This window comes from Stegostoma tigrinum, chromosome 10 (genome assembly GCF_030684315.1).
Source record: "Stegostoma tigrinum isolate sSteTig4 chromosome 10, sSteTig4.hap1, whole genome shotgun sequence".
NCBI classification, from domain to species: domain Eukaryota; kingdom Metazoa; phylum Chordata; class Chondrichthyes; order Orectolobiformes; family Stegostomatidae; genus Stegostoma; species Stegostoma tigrinum.
The window spans coordinates 25,723,046-25,748,515 of NC_081363.1; the positions used below are offsets into that span (position 1 = coordinate 25,723,046).

The following is a 25,470-nucleotide window of genomic DNA, read 5'->3' on the forward strand; positions in this document are numbered from 1 at the left end:
ATTCTCAACCCAAAGGAATGAGATTCCATATTGTAAATGTTCAGACTTTGGGCAAGAGCAATTAACTGGCTGTTAGCGACAGCAATCCCATTAAAAGTTTACTTCCAGTGACGATTTCAAAATTTGGCATTTCCTGGTGAATTTAATTGCATATTGGTCTGTTAGTTCAGTTAGCCGAACAGTTGGTTTGTGACACAGAATGAGTTTAATTCCCATACTGGCTGGGTTACCATGAAGGGCTCTCCTTTTTAGCGTTTTTCCTCATCTGAGGCTTGGTGACACTCACGCTTAAACATCACCAGTCCATTCCCGTGAATGAGGGAGCAGTCCAATGATCTGGTAGACTATGATGACTTTACCTTTAATTGAAAATTAATGTGCAAACGATATAACTTCAAGAAAACCATGGTCAAAGTTAACAGCAGATCTGGTAGCAATTCATAATTTATCTACACAAGTTGCTGGCCAATTGTCATCTTAATGACAGAATGCTTAGATGCCATCACTTTTTATAGCAAAATATGCCTTCTAATAATTAAGTCCAACATCTTATATTTTAAAATATTAAAGAATTTATATTTAAGTTTTGAAATACATTGGGCATTTAAAAGCAGACTCACTTTTCACATGATCCATTGATTCAGTCAAATAGACAAACTACCTAATCTCAACTCTAACGATTCAAGACTGACTGCAGAATAATCAATTGCAAAAATGATATAAGAAGTAAACATACAATTCTCACTATTGCTGTGACATCTTTGTCCTTTTCCTGACAAAGTAATTTTCTAACACAAAGCTCTAGTTGTTGAAGTAGGTGTTTGTCAGCAGGCATTTTCAATGCAGACTTCAATTTTGGCAGCATGTAACAGAACTTAATCCTGAAAAGGTAAAAATAAAACCATACATTGAGAGTTCCTGTACAACATCAGCATGAGTGCTTTTCTTCTTTAAAAAAAAATGAATTTTCAAAACACTGAAATCTATTGAAATGCTAGCTTCATTATAAAAATAACTCCTATTTTTCTACGAATGAGTTAAGTCATCAAATAGACATTTGATTAAGAGATATGGTCTGGTATTTTGAGATCTACTATCAGACATTTTTCAAAATATAGTCGTGCATCTGGTTTGGGGGAGGTTGGGGGATGATGAAGGGGAGGGGAATGGATCGGTAGGAAATGTTGAAACGATCATACAGACTTTACTGCTGCTTTAGATTGTAGGGTTAATGTGTAAGAACATCAGTGGGAAGGCATCTGTTCTAAGCTGCTAAAACAGATAATTTACGATTGTTTTTAAATACTCAGGCCTGTGATACGTAATTAGTGGTGTGCAATTTACCATCACTAGATGTCAAATCAGAACATGGAGTTAGGGAATTTATTCAAAATTTCCAATTGTATTTACATGGAGTCGATGATACATTCTAAAGCGTCTGTACAGGCACCAAGATTCACAGCTGCATCAGCCACAAACCTAGAATTAATGCAGCACTTCTTTTTTTAGCAGGCTAGCTATAAGACACGTACACAAGTCTATTACCATACTTAATCCATGGCTCTGTGAAGTACCTAAACTATTGAAAATGATACACAAATTGAATTATTATTCATCTGAAATAGAGTTATAGAGTAATACAGCATGGAACCAGGCCCTTTGGCCCAAACTGACCATGGTGCCCACTCAGCTAGCTCCAATTGCCCGCATTTGGTCCATATCCCTCTATTAATGGACGGAAAATATTCAACATGGTGCTCAGTTACAAGTGGTGTACCACAAGGATCTGTTCTGGGTCCTCTTCAACTTGTGGTTTTTGTAAATGATTTGGATGAAGAAGTGGAAGGATGGATTAGCAAGTTCACGGATGATACAAATGTGGGTCATGTTGTGGACAGTGCGGAGGGCTGTTCTAGGTTACAAAGGGACATTCATAGAACACAGAGCTGGGCTGAGAAGTGGCAGATGGAGTTTAACCCTGAAAAGTGTGAGGTGATTCATTTTGGAAGGACAAACTTGAAAGCAAAATACAGGGTTAATGGAAAGATTCTTGGCAGTGTGGAGGAGAGATCTTGGGGTTCATGCTCATAGTTCCCTGAGAGCTGCCATCCAGGTGGATAGAGTTGTTAAGAAGGTGTAGGGTGTGTTAGCTTTTATTAATAGAGGGACTGAGTTCAAGAGACATGAAGTTATGCTCCAGCTATACAAAAGCCTGGTTTGGCCACATCTGGAGTATTGTGTCCAGTCCTGGTCACCTCATTACAGGAATGATGTGGAAGGATTAGAAAAGGTGCAGAGGATATTTACCAGGGTGTTGCCCGGAATGGAGGGAAGGTCTTACGAGGAAACGTTGATAGAGTTTTTCTCTTTAGAATGGCGAAGGATGAGAGGTGACTTGATAGGGGTGTACATGATGATCAGAGGTATAGATAGAGTAGACAGCCAGTGACGTTTTCCTAGGGTGGAGGTAGCTTTAAGAGGTTAGATAGTTTTAAAGTGAGTGGAGGTAGATATCGGGGTGACGTCAGAGGTAGGTTCTTTACTCAGAGTAGTAGGGGCGTGGAATACATTGCCGGAGAGGATAGTGGAATCGGCCTCATTAGGGGCATTTAAACGACTATTAGATAGGATAAGGGTGATAGTATAAGGTAGCAGTGGATGTTAGATAGACATTAGGTTTAGGGTAAATGTTCAGCACAACATCGTGGGCCGAAGGGCCTGTACTGTGCTGTACTGTTCTATGTTCTAAACCCTTCTTGCCCATGTATCTATCTAAATAATTTTTAAATGTTGATGTCAAGAGCCTCAACCACTTTCTCTGTTGCATTCCATATGAGCCCATTCCATATACACAACACTCTGCATGAATAAGTTGCCCCTCAGGTCCTTCTTAAATCTATCCTCTCTCACCTTAAACCTATACCCTTGAGTTTTCAACTTCCCATTCAAAGGCTATATGCATTCATCCTATCTCTGCCCTTCATGATTTCATACATCTCAACAAGGTTACTTTCCTACGTTCCAAGGACAACAGTCCTATTCTGGCCAACCTCTCCCTATAACTCAGGCCTACTAGTCCTAGCAACATCCTCATAAATCTTCTTTGCACACTCTCTAGTTTAACTATGTCTTTCCTATATCAGGGTGGCCAAAACTGTACACAATACTCCAAGTAAACCAACGACTTATACAACTGTAACACTACACCCAAACTCATATGCTCAATGCCTTGAACAATGAAGGCCAGCATTCTGAACACGTTCTTCACAATCCTGTCCACCTGTGATGCCACTTTCAATGAACCATGTATTTGTACTCCTCGGTCCCCATGTTCCACACGCTCCTCAGGACCTTTCCATTTTCTGTACAAATCCTACCTTGTTTTGACTTTCCAAAATGCAACACCTCACGCTTATCTGTATTGAATTGCATTTGCTAATCCTTAGCACACTACCCTATCTGATCAAGATCCCTCTGTAATTTTTGGTAACCTTCTTCGTAATTAATGACACCGGCTAATTTATAGCATCCGCAACTTACTAAACATGCCTTGTACATTCACGTCCAAATCATTTATGTAAATAACAAAAAGCAAAGGTCCCAGCACTGATCCCTGTGGCACACCACTAATCACAGGCCTCCAGTCCGAGAAACAACGTTCAACCACCACCCTCTGCTTCCTACCATCGAGCCAATTTTGAATCCAATTAGCTAGCTTTCCCTGGATCCCACACGATCTAACTTTCTTGGCTAGCTTACCATATAGGACCTTGTCAAAGACCCTACTAAAGTCCATACAAATGACATGCACTGCCCTACCCTCATCTATCTTCTTAGTTACCTCTTTGAAAAACTCTTGATGATTTGTCAGACATGACTTCCTGTGCACAAATCCATGATTACATTATCCCTAATCAGACCTTGACTATCCAATTGTTGGTTTATCCTATCCGTCAGTATCCTCTGCAAGAACTTGCCTTCCATATCAAGCTCACTGGCCTGTAATTCCTGGCTTGTCTTTGCTATTTTTCTTCCAGTCTTCCAGAACTTCACTAGTGGCTAAAGATGAAGCAAAAATTTTTCCAAGGGCCTCTGCAATTTCTTCCCTAGCCTCCCACAACATCCAAGAATGGACTTCATCAGGGTCAGGAGATTTATCCATCTTAATGTGCTTTAAAGCTGCAAACACCTCCTCTGGTAATATGTATGTGGTCAAAAACATCCCCACTTGTTTCCCTTATTTCCTTAGCATCTGTGATTCTCTCCTCAGTAAACAATGAGGAGATATATTCATTTAAAGTTTTCAGCTCCTGTCGCTCCACACATGGACAGCTATGCTGATCTTTGAGGGGACCTATTCTCACCCTTGCCACCATTTTACTCTTAATGTGGCTGTAAAATGTCTTGGGATTATTTTTAACGTTATCTACCAGATCAATCCCATATCCTCTTTTTGCTCTTCTGATTTCCCTCGAGTGTGTTCCTATACTTTTTAAAATCATCTAGGGATTCACTTGAGCCCAATAGCTTAAACCCAATGTATGCCTTTTTCTTTTTCCTGACCACAGCTTCAATATCCTTCGTCAACCAGCGATCTTTGAACATGCCAGCTTTTCCCTTTACTCTAAAGGGGCATACTCAAATCATATAATTCTGCAAAGATGGGTGGTGAATCAGAAGACTGGACAGAATATAAAGAACAGCAAAGAATGGCTAAAAGATAAGTTGTAAGGGAAATTAAGTTAATAATATAAACTAGATACTCGCAGTTTTAATGTATGTATTTTTAAGGAAAAGTTAACAAAGTCAGCATTGGTCCTACAGAAAGAGTTAGGAGAAATAATAATGGAAAATAAAGATATGGCAGATGCATTGAACAGATATTTTGCATTGGTCATCAATGTAGAGGATTTTGAAACACCCCAGAAATGTAAAATAACAGGGAATGGATGGGAGGGAGAAATGCAAGGAAAGTAGTAGTTGAAACTGCAGATTGAAATGTCTGTTCAGACTCAAGGACATCATTTTAGGATCATAAAAGATGGTGCGAGTGAGTCAGTTGACACATTGTTTTTTATTTTCAGAAGTTCTCTTGATTCATAAAAGGCTTCATTAAATTTGAAAATAACACATTTAATTCCTTTACTCAAAAAAGGGGATAGCAGTCAGGAAACTATAGATCTGTTGGGTTACCACTTATTATCAAAGAGGTGTCAGAAGCTGCTTCTCATGATGTTATCACAGGGCAATTACAAAAATGTAAGGCAATCAGGCAGAGTCAAATAGTTCTGCAAACGGAAAATCATGTTTACTGAAGTTTGTTTAAGAAATGGCATCTGCTCTGAATAAAGAGGAACTAGAATGTGTACTTTACTTAGATTTCCTGAAAGATTTAGTAAGATAAAACATCTGAAGTTATTGAAGAAAGGAAAAGCTCACAATATAGGGTTAACATGTTGGCACGGAAAGATTAGCTGACCAGAAACAGAGTGGACATAAATGGCTAATCTTGTAGGTGGAAAGATCTTACGAATGGTGTGCCATAATGATCAGTGCTAGGACCTAAACTTTTACAATTTAAATTACTTGTGAAAGGACCAAGATATGGTTGCTAAATTTGCTGATGATATCAAAACAGGTAGGAACGTAAACTGCGAAGAGGAAATACGAAGCTATAAATTTATAAAGACTGTTCAGCATATGAGTTGATGGATTCTAAAATAGTAAAATACAGAATTGACAATTTTTGCAAGGAAGAATAAAAGAAAGCAAAATGACAAAAGCAAAAGATTGAGAGGTTGCAGAGCTATGAGATACAGAGGGATCCGGATGACCAAGAACATGATTTACAAAAGGTACAGCAGGCAATTAAGAAAGGTAATACAAAGCTATTATTCATTGTGAGTGGAAGTGAATACAAAAGTCAACAAGTTATGAGTCATAACTATACAGCACAGAAACAGACCCTTCAGTCCAACTCATCCATGCTAACCAACTTTCTCAACTAAGCTATTCCCACTTGGCTGCATTTGGCTCATATTCCTCTAAACCTTCCTGTTCATATACTTGTCCTAAGGTATTTTAGATGTTGTAACTGTACCTGTATCTAACAGCTCCTCTGGAAGTTAATTCCACATACGAACTGGCCTCTGTGTGAAAAAGTTGCCCATCAAGTCCCTTTTAAATCTTTCTCCGCTCCCCTTAGAGTTATGCCCTTTAGTTTTGAACTCCCCAACCCAAGGGAAACGGCCTTTTCTATTCACCTTAACTATGCCCCTTATGATTTTATAAACATTTACAATGTCATCCCCCAACCTCCTATGTCCCAGTGAAAGACATCCCCACCTACCCAGCTAGAATTGGACGCAGTATTCCAAAAGAGGCCTCACCAACGTCCTGTACTCCAACATAACATCCCAACTCTGATTCTCAATGTTCTGAGCAATGAAAGTAAGCGTTCTAAATGCTTTCTTAACCACCCTGCCTACACGTGACACAAACTTCAAAGAATTATGCACCAGAACCCTCTAGATCTCTATGTTCCACAACACTACCCAAGTCTCTACTTTTAGTTGTATAAATCCTGTCCTTGTTTGCTTTCCCAAAATGCAATAACTCACATTTATCCAAATTTAACTCCATCTGCCAGTTCACAACCCACTGCAATCTTAGATGACCTTCTTCACTGCCCACTATACCACCAATTTTGTTGTCATCCGCAAACTTACTCAACATGCCTTCTATATTCTCATCTAAATCAAAATGACAAACAGAAGGTGCAGATAGGGTGGATAGCAAGAAGCATTTTTCCAGAGTGGGGGACTCAATTACTAGGGGTCATGATTTTGAGGTGAGAGGGGAAAAGTTTGAGAGATATGCATGGAAAGTTCCTTACGCAGAGGGTGGTGGGTGCCTGGAACGCATTGCCAGAGGAGGTGGCAGAGGCAGGCACAACAGCATAATTTAAGCTGTATCTAGACAGATACATGAATGGGCAAGGAGCAGAGGGATACAGATCCTTGGAAAATAGGCAACAGGTTTAGACACAGGATCTGGATAGGCGCAGGCTTGGAGGGCCAAAGGGCATGTTCCTATGCTGTAATTTTCTTTGTTCTTTTTCCTTTCAGAAGTGGGCCCAGCACTGATCCCTGTGGAACACTGTTGGTAGCAGGCCTCCAGTTCGAAAAACAACACTCCACCATCACTCTGTCTCCTGCCATTAAGTCATTTCTGTAGCCAAATGGCAAACTCACCCTGCATTCTACGTGATCTAACTTTACTAATTAGTCTACCATGTGAAATCTTGTCCAAGGTTTTACTAAAGCTCAAGCAACTTCTACTATTCTGCCCTCATTAATCATACAATCATAGAATCCTTACAGTGTGGAAACAGGTCCTTGAGCCCAACAAATCCACACCGACCCTGGGAGCATCCCACCCAGATCCATCCCCCAATAACCCACCTAATCTACACATCCCTGAACATGGGCGATTTAGCAAGGTCAATCCACCTAGCGTACACATCTTTGGACTGTGGGAAGAAACAGGAGTACCCGGAGGATATCCACGCAGACACGGGGAGAACATGCAAACTCCACGCAGGCAGTCACTCAAGGCTGGAATCGAACCCGGGTTCCTGGCGCTGTGAGGCAGCAGTGTTAACCACTGAGCCACTGTGCCATTATTTCTTAAAAAATAACTCAATTTCCCTCACACAAAACCATACTAGCTATCCCTAAGTGTTCCTTGCCTCTCCAAATGCATATAAATGCTACCTTTCAGAGTCACTTCCAACAACTTACCAACCACCGAAACGAGACTCACCAGTCTACAGTTCTCAGGTTTCTTCTTACATTCTTCCTTAAGCAAAGGTACAACATTAACCAGTCTCCAGTCATCTGGCACCTCACCCACAATTCTAGATAATACAAATATTTCCACAAGGATAACAAACCTGTCAGTCCAGGTAAGAGCCTTGTAAATCTTTTCTGTACCCCCTCCAGCTTAATCATATCCTTTCAAAGCAGGGCGTCCAGATCTGTACACAGTGCTCCAAAAGCAGCCTCACCAATGTACTGTAGAACCATAATGTAACATTCAAACTCCCACATCAATGGTCTGAGCAATGAAGGCAAGCATGACAAATGCCTTCTTTACCACTCTTGTCTACCTGTGACACAACTTTCAATGAACTATGTGCCTGAATCCTTACATCTCTCTGTTCTACAACACTCCCTAGGGCTCTACCATTACCTATGTAAATCCTACCCTTATTCATCTTAACAAAATGCAAAACCTCACATTTTGCTAAATCAAACTCCATATGCTGCAGTTACAAAGGACGTTAGTAAGATTACATCTGAAGTGCATCAATCTCCTACTTTACGAAAGGTTGATAATGTGTTGGGAGTATTTTGAGAAGGTTTAGAAAATTAATACCTCGAACAAAGGGGTATCTAATGGAGCAAGTTTGGAGAGGCAAGAATTGTATCTGCTGGAGTTGAGACAGTAAGATGCAACTTGGATTGATACTGAATATAATGATGGGCCTTGGCACTGTGGATATTGAAAGGATGATTTCTCTTGTAGGGCAACTTAGAACTAGGGCCACTGTCTAAAATTTGGGGGTTTCCCATTCAAGACAGAGAAAAGGAGCACTTCTTTTCCCCACAGTAGATGAGTTTTTGGAATTCTCATCGTCAAAAGGCAATGGAAGCAGAGACTTTGAATATTTAACCAGTACTGGTAGACGGATTCTTAATAAGGGGGTGAATGATTATCAGGATTAGACAGGCATGTGGAGTAATCAGATCAGTCAAGACCTTACTGATTGGCACAGCAGGGTCAAGGAACCAAGTGGTGCACTGCTGCTCCTAATTCTTAGGTATGTTTAAATATGTACTGCAAATCACCTCCTAAGAAATGAAAGCACATTCTTAGAACAACCCTTTCACTTGGACAAAGAAGAACCAATCTGATCTCAGTATTTAAAGATTTTCTTGACTGTCAACTGCTCAATCTGGTCAATCCCCACCATCCTCTCAGCTTGCTTTACCTGGTTAGCTCCAGGAAGCTCAGGAAACCCAAAGCATTGAGAGCTAAAGGTGAAATGTAGAGTTGAAAATCAATTCAATTGCCTTTAGCAATCAAATGTCAGTCTACTGAGGTTTCTCTTGTACCAATGAACCTACTTAAATTATGCAAGGCATTCGATGGAATTCTGCTGGCTACCTGACCACACCTGAAATTCTTCCAGCTATCTACCAGGCTGGTTAAAACTTTTCTCAACGGTTCTGTAAGTTTTAAGCCTCGCTGCCCAGCGTCACTAAACATGTAGGTTTCTATGCTAAAATGTTCTGAACCAAGTACTAGTCACTAAATCAAATTCATTTTTGGCTGTTGCATATTAACCTGAAATTTTGTGCAACACTTTAATGGCTCTAAAACATTGAAACAATATATGTTTCACTTCTCATAATCTCAAAGACCATCTGTGAAAAATAATTTTCACAATGATACAGAAGGGAATATGGAGAAGGTAGTTATTTCCACAACTGATAGGAATTCTGACATTGTTACGAGATTGTCTCAAACACTATAAAGTGTGCCTTTCTATTTTGCAGTTAAAAATCCTTAGAAAATGGTACCAAGCAAAAGGCATACAATATGTAGTGTTATACTGATAATCTACTCACCTTACATTTGGAACAGGATCATTTGAAAGTTCAAGTACAGGCAGGAAAAAGTATTTACAGAAGAAAGCTTTTGAAAACAGATCCATGATGCATTCACAAGTGTCAAGAAACCTTAACCTGTTCCAACAACTTTTTCCTTGACCAAGTTCTGGAAAAGAAAAGTATAACACTTTAATTAATGGAATAAAAGGTTTTTTTATTAAAGCGCAACATTAGTCTCCGCTTCTGTTAGAAAATACCCACATTACCCACATGACCCGCAGTCAAGTGCAAAAATTGTGGGAAATTTGAAAAGTAAACAGAAAATTATGGAATGATACAGCAGGACAAATAAAGAAAACAAGCATCAGATTTACATTTGGCAAATTTTATCTATGCTCCATAATGGATTATAGGCATAATAATGTCTGTCAGAATGAAATAAATCTTAGGAACATGTGCACCATTCAAGATTTTTTGGGTGGGTATTAAATATAGCCCAAAAGATTTCTCCTCCAATTTTTCTGTGACAGATGCTTGTAGAAATGTTGAGTAATTTTTCAACATTTGTTTTCAATTAAAGAAAATGTTCTGCCAAAGCCTTCGGTAATAATTTTACTAGACCACTTACAATAATGATTAAAAATAACAAAGTTCTAGCACATTCTACAACAAATTTTAAATGATTTTATGATTAGAATAATTGCCACACAATGTGTTGGTCTATCACAGTGTTAGAACGTGATATTTGTGTTGAAGATTCGTAATGGACAAACAAATGAGGGGCTGAACTTAGTGGCGTGTGATAAACATTGAAGAGCAAAATGAATCTGTCAAAGTCCATCTCCAAAGGATAATGTACTTCAAAATGTAATCACTGCTATCATATTGGATCCGTGGCAGCCAATTTGTGCACAGTAAGCCTCCAGGAATAGCACCAAGATAATGACCATAAAATCTATTTTTGTATTATTATTTGACAAATACCTAATAGCCAGGGTCTGGGGAAATCTCAATATGCTCTTCTTCAAAGAAGTAGAATGGGGTCTGTTATGACTCTGAGAAGCAAATGGAGCATTTGTTTAATTCCTCATTATGAAATGGCATGCCCAGCAATGGAGCACACCCTCAAAACTGAGCACAAGAGTGTCAGCCTTAATTTTAATGCTTGGGTACTGACCTGGCCTTGAATCTTGCAACTCAGAACTAAGAAGTAAAGCCAATACAGTGAATAATGGCCTAGAGCAAGAGTTAGTTTAAACAGAAGCCTTAAGTTATCTGCTCAGCCCTCAGTTTAACTGAAAGATCTTCTGATTCCCATTTCACACTAACACAAATAGCACTTCTGGCGTAATGACAACAATGTAAGAATAGGTAGCATTTCTTGCCAATCCCTAATTCCCCACAGGGCAGCTTAAGAGTCATCAGTGGCTTTTGGTGTCTGAATTCACATGTAGGCCAGACCAGGTAAGAATGGCAGTTTCTTTCCCTTTAAGACATCGGTGAACCAGATGGGTATTTTTGACAATTACCAATGGTTGTCATTAGACTATTAATTCCAGATTTTTATTGGATTCAAAATTCCACCATCTGTCGAGGCGGGATTTGAATTCGGGTCCCCAGATCCTTACCTGGGTCTCTGGAGAAATAGTCTAGCAATAACACCACTGGGCCATCACTTCCCCTAAGGCCAAATATCAAACATCTAAGATTGGATGAATTTCTGCACCTATTTTACGGGTTGAGTAACCATTGCATGTAGTTCACATAAAACACACATTTTCAGGTAAGGAGTTTCACATTAACTTGACATAGACATAGGTGTGAAGAGTCACTTACACATTCAATAAAAAATTAAAAGGTACAATTTATTATCCTGCACTAAACCTGCTCACAAGTATACAGTAATGGATTAATCAGTTGGAGAATGCATTCCTATATCTTAAAAAAAATCAATTAAGTATGGTAGAAACAAAAAGTAGAGTTGATTGTTACACAGATACAAAAACAGTGAAGACTAAATAGAAAAGTAATAAATTAGTACTAAAACAGAAATGGGGCTGTCAGAAGAAAGAACGGAAGCTAAGAAATGTAAGTGGAATCAAAACATTGGAATATGTTTTTTTATCCTAAGTGAACTCAGTCAACCCTGACCATTCTTGAACCTCTTCCCCAAAATCTTTACATGCTTCTGGAAGTCCTTAACCATGAATGACAAAAAGCTAGCATCCAAGTTCACCAGGAAAATGGAAGGTAAATGGGATGTTGGCTTTGATTTCAAAGGGAATGGAATATAAAAGTAGACAGATTTTGCTAAAACTATACAAAGGACTAGTCAGACCACAGCTGGAATACTGTGAGCAGCTTTGGACTCCCTTTCTAAAGAAAGATATGTTACCTATGGAGGTAATCTGGAGAAGATTCACTCAACTGATACCAGCTATGTCAGAAACTGTTACCATCTAGTTTCTCATCAGTTGGTGGGAGAACAGGAAACTATATATCAACGAGGCAAGATTACATAATAAAGACGGTACTAATGCATGAAAATAAACTTCTCGCCACCCCCTCGTAAGAATCTTGCCTTGCCTTTCAACACCTCGTTGTGAAATGGGACTTCTTACATTTGACACCGGAAATCTCCTTACTGCCAATTTCACACAATGATCCCAACTTTCTTATCAAAGCCCAGATGTTCAGTGGCTGGGAAAACACAGTCCTATGTCTCCATTTATAAAACCCAGATTTGCAAATGTCCTTTTCAGCACTCTCTCAACTTACCTTGGCACCTTCAATGATTTGTGCATATCATCCACCACTAACATCTCAGTCCTTGCAGCTCATTCAATTGTACCCTGTATGTTGTACTGTCTCTCCTCATGCTTCTTATCAAAATGCATCACTTCATACAGTCAGTTGTCCTGTCAATATCGTTTCCCTTCTCAGTTCAAAACACATCAAAATGATTTTGTTATCTCCAATTTTGAAATTGTGTTCCATACACTTAAGAAGAGGTTGTCTCATGGTGCAGAGGGAGCCTCCCTACTCTTGAGCCAGAAACTTCAGGCTTGACTTTCCAGGATTTAATAGCCAACAACGGTGTGTTCACTACTTAGCTAAACAGACTGACCGTCAACCTATAAATCTTTCCAACATATATCAATGGCAGCTAATAAGATCGGGAGAATTCTTGGTTAGTCATGTGATAGAAAGAAATTGGAGCCCCCACCACCACTATTAATTGTTCTGGAATACAGTATGCTTTACAAGTTACATGGCTTGGATTAAGTTGGTGCCAACAGCACGTAGTTCCATCCCTGTTCTGGCTGGGATGGATTCAAGACTGCCTTCCTAAGGACCCTTTCTGTGGCACAGCAGGAGAATTGTGCACACTGTGCACTAGCTTGTTAAATCAGTACCATTACCTGTAGCCAATCTTTTACTTCCCCATATCATTGTTCATCATTTTTATCCAAATAATCTTTCAGTGTCCTCTTGATTAGCTCAATTGAACTGGGGTCCACCACACTTACAGGAACTTGCTGACTGAAAACAATTTTCCTCACTTCACCCTTGCTGTTTTCACAGATCAATTTAAGAGCTAAAAATATATGAACTTACAACGAAGAAAAAAAAAAGTGATAGAATTCCTTGACCAAGTAGATATTAACGCTAATCCAAAATTTACCAATGATGCAACTGGGATCAATAATGTGAAACAAAATCTGGAATAGCAAAAGTGGAATAATGAGATGAAAAGGCCTGATTTAACAGTAGTAACAATATTTTTTAAAAAATGAGCCTTTATAATTATGGAAAAGGTAAATTGTCTCTAAAAGTGGTCAGATCACTGATGGATAATGGGAGAATTTATCATAATGTGAAAATAGTTATGGCAAAGATGTGCATTAAATAAATATGATTTTGGTGATCATGTATGAGGTCAGAAAGAGACATGAAGGGAAAATATGATATAACTTTAACATAATCAGTAAAAAGGAGTTTGATTTTGAAAAAAATAAACAGAACAAAATAAAAGTTAGTATATCTGACCTGCAGAATCAAGTCTGAAAATGAATTAGCAGTAGTTCTGATGACAATATTTCCTAGTACTTTTCAGATTACAAATTATTTGAGATGACTGGAGAATAGCCAATGCAACATTTTGCTTAAGAGGAGGGAAGAATAAATATTCTAACTATAATCATTAATCTAATGTCAGTTACAGGCAAACTTTCTTTCAGGAAATAATCAAAGGTATGGATTCATTAATCACAATTATTATTTGCCAAATTCAACAGCTTTTTTTTAAGTTAAAGGTTGTGAAGAAGTAGTCCCTTATCAAATCAACACTGGGTGTTTATGCACCGACGAGAGATGAAACAAATTTTGCACACATAACTCATTCAAATCAACCTTGCAGAAATAATGCATATGGCCTGTGTTAATGCACCCAAAACACTGGTCTAGAGTTCTAGATTACTAGTCCAGTGGCATTACCACTATGCAACTGCATTCCTTCTCCTAACCGAGCAAGATATTTCAGGTATTTAGTAAGTCTTTAAATCATTTAGTCTACTCATTACTGTTTTGATAGCTGGACTACAGTTCAAAGTAAAGGATGGTTTGAAAATTGAATTGTTTTTTGTAAGTCTGACCAGACCAATGCAACTGGACCTTTTAAATGCGCCCAACTGCAGATAATCTGCAGCACTTGAGGAAGTGTTATGCAATCAATCCTGCTACTTGAAGGTAACGATGAATCACCTTATTCAAAAGACAGGTTCATGTTTTTATTGAGGACGCCAAAGATGTGCAGGTTAGGTTAACTGGCCATGCTAAGTTGCCCATTACGTCCAGGGATGTGCAGGTTAGGTAGATTAAGCCATGGGAAATGCAGGGTTACAGGGACACAGTAAGGTGGTCGGTCTGGATGGGGGGGTGCTCTTCAGAGGGTTAATGTGGACTCGATGGACCGAAAGGCCTACTTCCACACTGTATAGGGATTCTATGAAAGTTAATTAACAGAGCATATTGCCTTTTTTTAGATCATGAAGTGCGGTGAATGGAATGCCACGTAGTATCTGAAATCAGATCCAGAGTATGGAAACACAAGATCTTGGGCTACATTTTTACAGGTGTGCAAAATTCTCAATGCCTGGTCTGAATGCAGGTGGTTACTCCGCCACCCTGTATTTGGCTGGTGGTGGGACTTAGCCTCTTGTGCTGCTGGCCTGCTAGTTGGCCATGGCTGAAGCTGATGTTGAGAGGGAGGGGTCTCAATGACCAGCTGTCCACAAGAAAAGTAACGGTATTGTTGTAAACAGATAGACACATCCCAGGAAGCAGGTGGTAGTAGTATTGAAAGGGGAGGGAAGTGGTGGGTATGTTTTGCAAATTATCAATTTGCCTCAGGTGCAACTGCCACAGGAATAACATTGCCATCAGAGACACCCCTGCGCCCAAAAAGCAGAGCTCGCTAATGCAGCCTGCCAGATTTCACAGGGTTTTCTCCCCACACAAAGGAAAGAAATGTCCTATATCTCACGGGGAACTAATTTGCTTTATCTCCCACCCATTGAAAAGAATGGTATGGTGGCAGGGAAATATCAGGCAGCCCTGGATGCCTTCCCATGCTACTACGCCAGTCTCCCCAACCTGTCGCTAATGTTAGCCTTTATCTCTCTTTATTTGGTTATGAATGTTACTCATGTTTTGATTAAGCAAACAGGAGTTGAAAAGATATCGTATTAACCAAATAATTTTTTTAACCCAATTGCACTAGGCAGGCAAACAAAGTGTGGAGACAAGCAGCAGCTTAGGAGCACAAAAGCTGATGTTTTGGGCCTAGACCCTTCATCAGAGGGGCTCTTTTTGTGCTCCTGAGATGCTGCTTGGCCTGTTGTGTTCATCTAGCTCCACACTTGTTATCTTGGATTCTCCAGCATCTGCAGTTCCCATTATCACTGCACTAGGCAGGTGAACAGGTTTCTACATCAACAAATACGAACCTCTTTTGCACATTAATAAAAATACAAAGTTCTTTGGGACTAGAGCTTATTCTAACCGCTTTTGCAGTTCTGGTTCCCTAACAATGAGATTATAAGTTAACTTGTAATTATTTTACTCTGTGTTTATGTTATTCACATACACGATACAACTTTTGTTCAGTGTTTATAGCAGAGCTAATGGTTTAAAAGATTTTGTATAACTAAAAATACCTCAGTGCTAGGATTCCTTGCTTTTAAGTTAAAAGATTCTGAATGCAAATCCCACTCTAGAGATCTTAATGCATAATCTAGGCTGACACTTTTGACCAGTATTGAGAAAGATGTCTTTTTTTCAGAAAAAAGTTAAAAGCAAGCCCAGCCAGCCCCTTGAGAGGTGGTTAAAAAAAACTCAATCGTGCTATTCAAAGAAAATCAGAAGGACTTTTAGTATTTCAGTGATATTTATCCGTCAATGAAACAGATCGATTGATTATTAATTCACTCCAGTCTGTAACAGATTGCCATGCAGAAGTTGGCTGCCACGTTTCCTAGAGCTACACTTTAGAATTCCTTGACTGGCTGTATAGTGTTTTGAAACACTCCGACGTTATCAAGATGCTATATAAATACATGTACTTCGTGCTTTTGATATAGTGCATTAAAATCGGAAGATTTATGATTTGCTGTGCATTACACTGGGATTTATACGCTGAGATCTGGGGGAGAAATCCACAGAGACTACAACTTATACTACTACATTTGGTTTTAAAAGGATACTTACGTTCAACGAGTTTACTGCATATTTCCTGTCTTTGCTCCTGTTTACGGTTGTACCGAACAAATACACAGAGGGTTCTGGCTGAGGCTCTTTGGACTGGGAGGACATTCTAGATAATAATAATAATCCCAACCTCAACTTTAGTGTTATTAGAATTAGCGTTACCTTAAAAACGGTCATGTAACAAATTGGTCATATAACAATTCTTTGACATCAAAGGTACTGCACATAGGCACTCTTAAATAAAGTTTTCTACTGATGGGAAGAACATGCTCAGTTTTCACAGCAGTCAGCTGCTATATTCTGACATTTTAAGATCCAGAATCACAGACAACCAATTTGATAGCTGTTGTCAAATGGCAAGTACAAAAGGAAAGTGAGAGATTAGGATGCCAGGAGGGCAGAGTGGCAGTTGGATAGGGGACAGGGGGCCTGGTTTTAGAGGGAGATGAGAGAAGAACAGTGGACAGGATACCACATGGGCAGGGGCAGGATGTCAAGTGGGTAAGATAGAAGGCAGTTAGGTGAGTGAATGGACCCCAGGCTAGATGGAAGAAACAGGCCCATCGGGGCCAGGCGAAGAGTGGTCGGGGCAGTTTCATTAGGTGAAGAGAGTTTGGATCTCGATGGATAAACAGCAGGTGGTCAACTGTGGTGTGCGTGAAGGTGGGGCTTTTGGGTCTCGGGCAGTGCTGAATGGGATCAGGTGCAGAACAGAGGAAAGGGGTATCATGTTCAGTGGCAGGGTGGGAGATGTTGGGCCTTGGAAATAGAGGGATTATCAGGTAATGGGAGGTAGTAGGAGTGTGTAAGTGGTCCAGGAGAGGTTAGTTAGGGGTATCTGAGCTAAGTATGAAATCAGTTCATAGTAGACTATGTGCTTAATAGTCTAACTTGCCCTGAACAACTGTTTACTTAATTTCATTGGATACTCTGATTTAAAAGGATATTTTCAGAAGAGTCTAGACGTAGCAAAATTACCCAGATAATCTTCATGTTCCTGGGCAAATTCTGACTCTGTGACAATGATAACTTTGCAGGGACTCCATGTGCAATCCTATCAACATTGGAATAACAACTAGTCATTGGAAAATCTGAGCCAACAATTTAGTGGTCAAACAATGATATGTTTAAAGAATTGTCTTAGATCTTCCAATATAAATAAAGCAAGCAAAAATAGTAAATATAAATATCGCTAACATAAATGGAGGAGACAACTGGAATGCATGCTGTTTTTATACTCTAAATCCTAAAAGTGATAGTTCAATGCCGGAACCTAGACTTAAACAACAGAAAAAGGGAATAATTTGATACCTCATTTTAAATTAGACATTTGAAGCATACACTGGAGGTCTAAATGATGCAGTTGTTGACTTGTTCACCAAGCTGATGAGTTTGTTCACAGATGTTTTGTTACCATACTAGGTAACATCATTAGTGTGCCTCCAGTGAAGCATCAACGTCCGCTTGCTATTTCTGTGTCTCGGTTTGCAGGGGTGGATGGCTTCACTTCCAGATTTGTTTCTTGGTGGTTGGCATGCAGGGTCCAGCTCTATTTGCTTGTTATAGGAGTTCCGGTTTGAGTGCCAGTCCTCCAGGAATTCTTTTGCATGTCTTTGTTTGGCTTTGCTTGTCTTGTCCTAGGATGGCTATGTTGTCCCAGTCGAATTGGTATACACATGGACAAAGAGGGACACCAATTCGACTGGGACAACATAGCCAACTTAGGACAAGCCAAGCAAAGACATGCACGAGAATTCCTGGAGGTCTGGTGCTCAAACTGGAACTCCATGAACAAAAAATGTAGAGCTGGGCCTCACATACCAACCACTAAAAAACAAATCCAGAAGTGATGCAATCCACCCCAGCAAACCCAGACACACATATAGCAAGAAGGACAGAACACTAATGCTTCACCAGAGGCACACCGATGATGCTACCTAGCATAGTAACAAAACATCTGCGAACAAACTTACCAGCTCAGCAAACAAGTCAACAACCGCATCAACAATCCGAGGTACAAATTTTCCCAAAAATCTAAATGATATTTGCGTGCAGGAATAATTAATCTATTTGTTAAAAGAATTACAGATGTGAAGTGTCTCCTTATATGCTACAGTGGATTAGATCTGTTTAAACAGGATAAAAGTATAAACTGAATAATACTTCGAAAGTACTACTCTTTAAAGTAAAAATGTGGATCTGGTTGTCAGAATGAGATAGAAAAATTATGTTAATAAGTTGGAGGCTGCATGTAAATTTGCAACAGTATGTACCAGCAGCATGTTTTGATTGGAGAAGTTCAAAAACTGTGAACACATTGCTGATTTAAAAAAAAACAAAATGCTTGGTACACTACTTAGAAATTATGCTTCATATAATAGTTACAAAACAAACTCAAACAATTTGGAAAAATATTCATTTTCAATGAATATATTAGTACCTCAAGTTACACAGCTTGCTTATTATTTTAAATGCTTAAAAATTACATTAGAGATAGATCTTACATTTGTTGTCATTATTCTAAACATTATTGGTAAGAACTTGTAGTATATCTGATCGCTTGAAATGACTTGCGGCAGACAGGAAAACGTCAACAATAGCTTCTCATGTATTCTCCATTTTAAAGAAGTGGCAGCTCTCTGCTCAGCTACTGAAAGTGCTGGAATCAGGTCAGGAATATGCACCTGGTAACAGAATTTCCAATTAAAATAATATGGTCACAAACACTTGGAAAAAGCCAAACTTTACGTGCGTACATTTATAATGTTATTAATAAGATTGCCATTATAACTATATAATCTCTGCAAACATGCTTCAAGAATACAATAATTCCATTCTTTTACTTAGTTTATACAGTGTCTTGCAAGAATTATAGTGCTCTTTTGGGACAGACTATACTATCATATTTTTCTAGTTAGTTTGAAATGGGATAGATAGATTCAGAACAGATTTAACAGCCTAAAATCTGGCATCCATGAGATACTGTGCACTATCAACAACAGCAGAATTCTATTTGACTGCAATTTTTAAACTAAAGGTCCAGGCTATCCTCACTCTATCATTACCATAATGCCACAGGATCAACGCTCAGTGGGGAGCACCAGGCCTACAAATGAGGTGCTAAACTGGGAAGACAATAGGACTACATGCATGCAAAACAGAAGTAGCATGTGAAGGTAAAGCAAAGCAATTCAAAAATTCATGAATCAGATCGAAGTTTTGGAGTCGTGCTATGTTAAGTTGTGAATGACGGTGAACAATTAAACAACTAATAAAAAAGGCAGTTTCACAAATATCCCTAATAAAAACTAAAAACTAAACAACTAAAAATAAAAAACTAAAAGAATTGTTCTGATGAAGGGTCACCGGACCCAAAACATTAACTTAGTTTTCTCCTTCACAGGTGCTGCTAGACCAGCCGAGCATTTCCAGCAACTTTGTTTTTGTTCCACAAATATCCCTATCCTCCTCAATATGGGAAGCCCAGAATGTCAGTACAAAAGACAAGCTGAAACATTTGCAACCATCTTCAGCCAGAATTGCTGAATGAGTGATCTTTCTTATTCCCCTCCAGAATTCCCCATCACCAAAATGATCAAAGGCACTGAATACAGCAAAGGATATGGGTCCTGACAACCCTCCAGAGTAGCACTGAACTTGTTGTCCAAAGCCAGCAGCACCCTACAACAAACTGTTCCTGTACAGCAACAACACTGGCAGTTACCTGGCAATGTGGAAATTGTCTAAATATTCCTGTCCACAGAAAGAAGGCAAACCCAACCTGACCAATTTCACCTCATCAATCTATTCTCAATTATTGGTGAATATTAGGTGTTGGCAACAGAGCTATCAAACAGGTCTTCAACAATCTACTCACTGGTGCTTAGATTAGGTTCTTTCAGGTCACTCAGCATCTGACCTCAATACAGCCATGATTTAAACATGGACTAAAACAGATGAATTCAAGAGTTGAGGTGAAAGTGGCTGCCGCTGAAAGCATTTGATTGAGTGTAGTGTCAAGGGCAGGCAAATGGCAAATGGGAATCTGGAGAAAGCTCTTCACTAATTGGAGCCATATCTAGCACAAAAGAAAATGGTTGAGAATATTGGAGGCGAATCATTCCAGTTGTATGACGTGGCTGCAGGCGCTCCTCAGGGTAATGTCCTAGGGTCACCATCTACCCTCCATCCTTAGGTCAGAATGGGGATGTTTATTAGGGATTGCAGAGTGTTCAGTACGCTTAATGATATCTTAGATATTGACACCTCAGACTGCAGCAAGGTTTGGAAATTCACATTTTGATTTATTAGGGGCAAGTAACATGTGAGACACACAAGTATGAGATCGTCTCCAAGAAAACCGAACCATTTCCCCTCGGTTCTCCCTTTGACGGAATTAGCATTGTTGAATCTCCCAACAGCATTCTGGAATTGATCATTAATCAAGAGACTAACTGAACTGTCATTTAAATACTGTAACCACAAAAGTATTTCAGAGGCTAGGAATTCTGCACCAAGTGACATACATCCTGGCTCAAAGCCTCTCCACCATCTATAAGGCAGAACTCAGGACTATGACGGAATACTTTCAACTTGCATCATCCAGGACAAACCTGCCTACGGAATTGGTTCCCAGCTACAACTCGTGCACAGTAGCAACAATGTGTCCTTCTTATAAGATGCGCTGCTGCAACTAACCAAGCCTCCTTCAAAAGCATTCTGAGGAATGGTCACTCAACCAGAAACATTAACTCTAATTTCTCTCCAAAGATGCTGCCAGACCTGCTGAGCTTTTCCAGCAATTTCTGTTTTTGTTTCCTCCTTCAAAAGCACTTTGCAAATTCATGACATTGACCAGGGTTTGCAAGAACCCCCTCAAGTCATACATCACTTAGCACGGAACAACACTGTTTTTTCTTTACTGTTGCTTGGCACTCCCTTTCTCAACAACATTGTAGAATGTACCTACACCAGACAGACTGCAGCAATTCAAGAAGAAAGCTCATCACTACCTTCTATTGGATAATTTGCAATGGGCAACATCTACTGGCTGCATATTCCATGGAAGTATGAAAAAAGGCCAATGGCATATTTCCACATTGGCTGAGACATTTTGCTTTGGATGCCACAGGGTGTATAGCAAGATGACAGCAATTGAGTAAGGTGTATGAGACAGGTTGAGTTATTAAGATTATGTGATAATTCAGTTTTTTTAAGAATTTTTTTCTTTTAAATTATATAAATGTTTACAACAATGTAATATTTTCAGTTTTACCCCGTTCTGCGCTCATCTACAGTTAATACCAGTAGGTAACAAAACAAATTTCTACATTACTAATCTTCTACAGAAAGAACAATATCAATAAATCAAAACTTAGGTGCAAGAACAAACAAAATCATTTTTATGATTACAGAAGTACTGTTTAGCGGCAAATTACTGTACTAATTCACTGCATAGTAAATGATGTACTAGATAGTCTTTCTGGCATTATTAACCTTGACAATGCTTGCATGTAATTGTAATGTTGCTTTATAAGTGGATGATGACGCAGAATCACAGGCACTTTAGGGCAGGAGAAGATCATTCAGCCCTTCACATTTGCACCAGTTCTCCAAATGAGCATCATGACGTAGTGCCATTCTCGTCTTTTCCGCGTACCCTTGCACATTATTTCCATCTAAATGATCGCCCACTGCCTCTTGAATGCACAATTGAATTGGCTTCTAACACACTTCTGAGGCAGTGCACTCAGAACAAATCACCCATTGTGCACAGGTTTTTTCCCACATCACATTTGCCTCTTTTACAAATGACTTTAAATCTGTGACCTCTTGCTCTTGATCCTTTCCTAATGAGGAACAAATTCATGGTTTGCTGTCGAGATCCCCCTCGATTTTGACAGCATCAATCAGGTTTCTTCTCTCTCTTCTTCCCTCCAAGGAGAATGGTCCTAACTTTTCCAATATGTCCATACTACTGAAATTTCACATCTCTGGAAATATTCCTGCCAATCTCTTACGCGCTCTTTCTAATGTTGTGACACTCAAATGCACAAAACACTCCATGTGAAGTCTAACTAGTGTTGTATACAAGTCCAGCATCATTTCTTTGCTCTTACACTCTATGTTATTATACTCTGTACACTTTATTAACTGCTCTCTACACTTGTCCCATCAACTTTATACATCCAGGTCCTCCAGCTTGCCTTTTAGAAACGTTCCCCTTTTTTGTAATTGTCTTTTGTTATTCCTGTCAAAATGGATCACCTTACACTTCTCTGTATGTACTTAGACCATAAAACATAGGACCCGCAGTAGGCCATTCAGCCCAGCAAGTCTGCTTCACCATTCAATGGGATCGTGGTTGATCTGATAATCCTCAACTTCACTGTCCTATCTTTTCCCCCATAATCCTTGATTCCCTTACTGATTAAAAATCTGAGTATTTCAGCTTGAATATACTTAAAGACCCAGTTTCTATAGCCCTCTGTGATTAGTAATTCTCCAAATTCATTAACCATAAGAGAATAAATTCTTTCTGTCTTTTTTGTTTTGGATAGGCAACCCTTTATTCTCAGAAAGGAAAACAACCTTTCTGCATCTTACCTGTCAAGTCCCATAAGAATCTTGTATGTTTCAATACGGTCACCTATTATTCTTCATAATTAAAGATTTGATTAGATTAGAATAGATTAGATACCCTACAGTGTGGAAACAGGCCCTTCGGCCCAACAAGTCTGTACCGCCCCTTGATGTATCCCACCCAGACCCATCCCCCTATAACCCACGCACCCCTGAACACTGCAGGCAATTTAGCATGGCCAATCTACCTAGCCTGCACATCTTTGGACTGTGGGAGGAAACCGGAGCACCCAGAGGAAACCCACGCAGACACGGGGAGAATGTGCAAACTCCGCACAGGCAGTCGCCCGAGGCTGGCATCAAACCTGGGCCCCTGCAGGCTGCAGTGCTAACTACTGATCTACTGTGTCGTCCCAGATCCAACCTAATCAAACACCCTCCCCACATCTCCTCACAGGATAGATTCTTTATCAGCATAGTACATCTTCTCTGGAGTGCTCCAATGCCAATATATCTTTCATTAGAGATGGGAACCAAATTTGTTCACATTATTGTAGCTATGCTCTGAGTAGCGTCATGTATGATATAGGCAAGATCTCCCTTCCTTTTGAAATCAAGACTAGCATTCCATTTGTCTTCCCTACTGCCCCATTCCTAGGGCGGCAAGGTGGCTCAGTGGTTAGCACTGCTGCCTCACAGTGCCAGAGACCTGGGTTCAATTTCACCCTCAGGTATTTGCACATTCTACTTGTTTCCATGTGGGATTCCTCTGAGTATGCCTGTTTCTTTCCACAATCCGAAGATATGCAGGCTAGATGGACTGACTATGCTAAATTTCCCATAGTCTCCAGGGTTAGGTGGGCTAGCCATGGGTTAGAGGGACAGAATTGAGGGAGGTGAGGGAGGTGGGGCGTGGGTCTGGTTGGGATGCTCTTCTGAGGGTCAGTATGGACTCAATTAGCCAGAATGGCCTGCTTCCACGCTATAGGCATTCTGTGATCCTATTACCTGCTGAACTTGGGTGATAGCTTTGCGTGTTTACGCAAAGGACTCCTGAATCCCCCTATCCTGTAGTTTCAGCAGTCATTTGCCATATAAATATTCAGCTCCTTTATTTTTCCCACCAAAGTGTATAACTTCACATTTTCATGCATTTTTTGTCATCTGCCAAACTTTCATCCAGTCACTTAGCCTGTCTATTTCCCTCTGAAGACTTCTGGTGTCATCCACACTGCCTGCTGTTCCACCTGTTTTTAATGGCATCTGTAAACCCGATGATAGTGTATTCATTTTCTTTCTAACTTTTGAGAATTAAAAGTCAGATTTGGAGAAAAATCTTTTAATAAGTTAAAATTAACCTACTTAAAGGGAGCAGCTACATGATGTGGCCGTTTGATTCAAGCACCTGAACTCCTTTGTTTAAACGAATTTTTAATCACTGTATCTAAATAGTAACTCTACGCATATCCATATAAAAAAGGGAGTTTTGCTCTGCACAATCAGTAAAGTGTACAGTTAGTGTGCAGGAGAATTCAGTGGAGTGAGATGAAAGATGAGTGAGCATACTGCTGGAAAAATGGTTCAAACGGGAATCCAACCTGTATAATATGCTTATATGCCCACTACACCAAACTTTCCAATGTTCTTTTGAAGTTCTACACTGACCTCCTCAGTTTACAATACCTCCAAGTGTCATATCGTTTACAAACTTTGAAATTGTCCTTCATACATCAAGACCGGCGCCATTAATATACATCAGGAAAGTTAAGGTTTCAAATATTGACCCCTGGGGAACTCCACTAAAAAAAACATCCTCCAACATGAGAAATATCTATTGAGTGTTTCTTGTTACTCAGCCAATTTTGTTTCCATGTTATTATTGATTGCGTGAGGAACAAGGTATGTGAAAGTCCATGCAGGTGACATCAGTTGCATTACCCTCACAGAACCTTTCGGGTGACTCTTCAAAAACCTCCATCAAATTATTTAAACATAATATCCCCTTTAGAAATCCACGCTGCCCTTCCTAATCAACCCAATGCTTTCATATTACTGCTAAATCAGTCACGAATACTTGTTTCAAGAATCTTCCCCACCATTGAAGTTAAAGTGACAAACTTGTAATTGCTGGGCTTGTGCTTACAATTTTGTTTTAATTAGGGCGTAACGTTTGAAATTCTTCTGTTTTCTGGCAACTCACAAGAAATCTACCGAAGACTGAAAGATTATGGATAGTACCCCCATAATTTCTAATCCCACTTCCTTCAATATCATCAGATGCACCTCATACAATTCCAGTGGCTTTTCAAGTATCATTAGGTCATCTAATGCTTCAATTTTAAACCCTTATAGGTAACAGAGCTTCCTACTCTGTATTCTGTCCTGGGTAACATCCATGTGTTTGGTAAAGACAGATTCAAAGTATTTACATACTTTTTCACCA

General features: G+C 39.5%; 1 protein-coding gene across 5 annotated transcripts in view; it reads right to left on the minus strand.

Annotated features, from left to right (window-relative positions):
- Window positions 1-25,470, minus strand: part of ppp4r4 (protein phosphatase 4, regulatory subunit 4) — a 228,028-nt gene that overhangs the window by 29,750 nt on the left and 172,808 nt on the right. For all 5 annotated transcript variants that reach the window (XM_059649055.1, XM_059649053.1, XM_059649057.1 and 2 more), the window contains 4 exons: window positions 18,950-19,129; window positions 16,446-16,551; window positions 9,696-9,843; window positions 737-881 (listed from right to left, as the gene is read on the minus strand). In XM_059649055.1, the coding sequence (XP_059505038.1) occupies window positions 737-881; window positions 9,696-9,843; window positions 16,446-16,551; window positions 18,950-19,129 (579 nt within the window). The remainder of the gene's footprint in view (window positions 1-736; window positions 882-9,695; window positions 9,844-16,445; window positions 16,552-18,949; window positions 19,130-25,470) is intronic.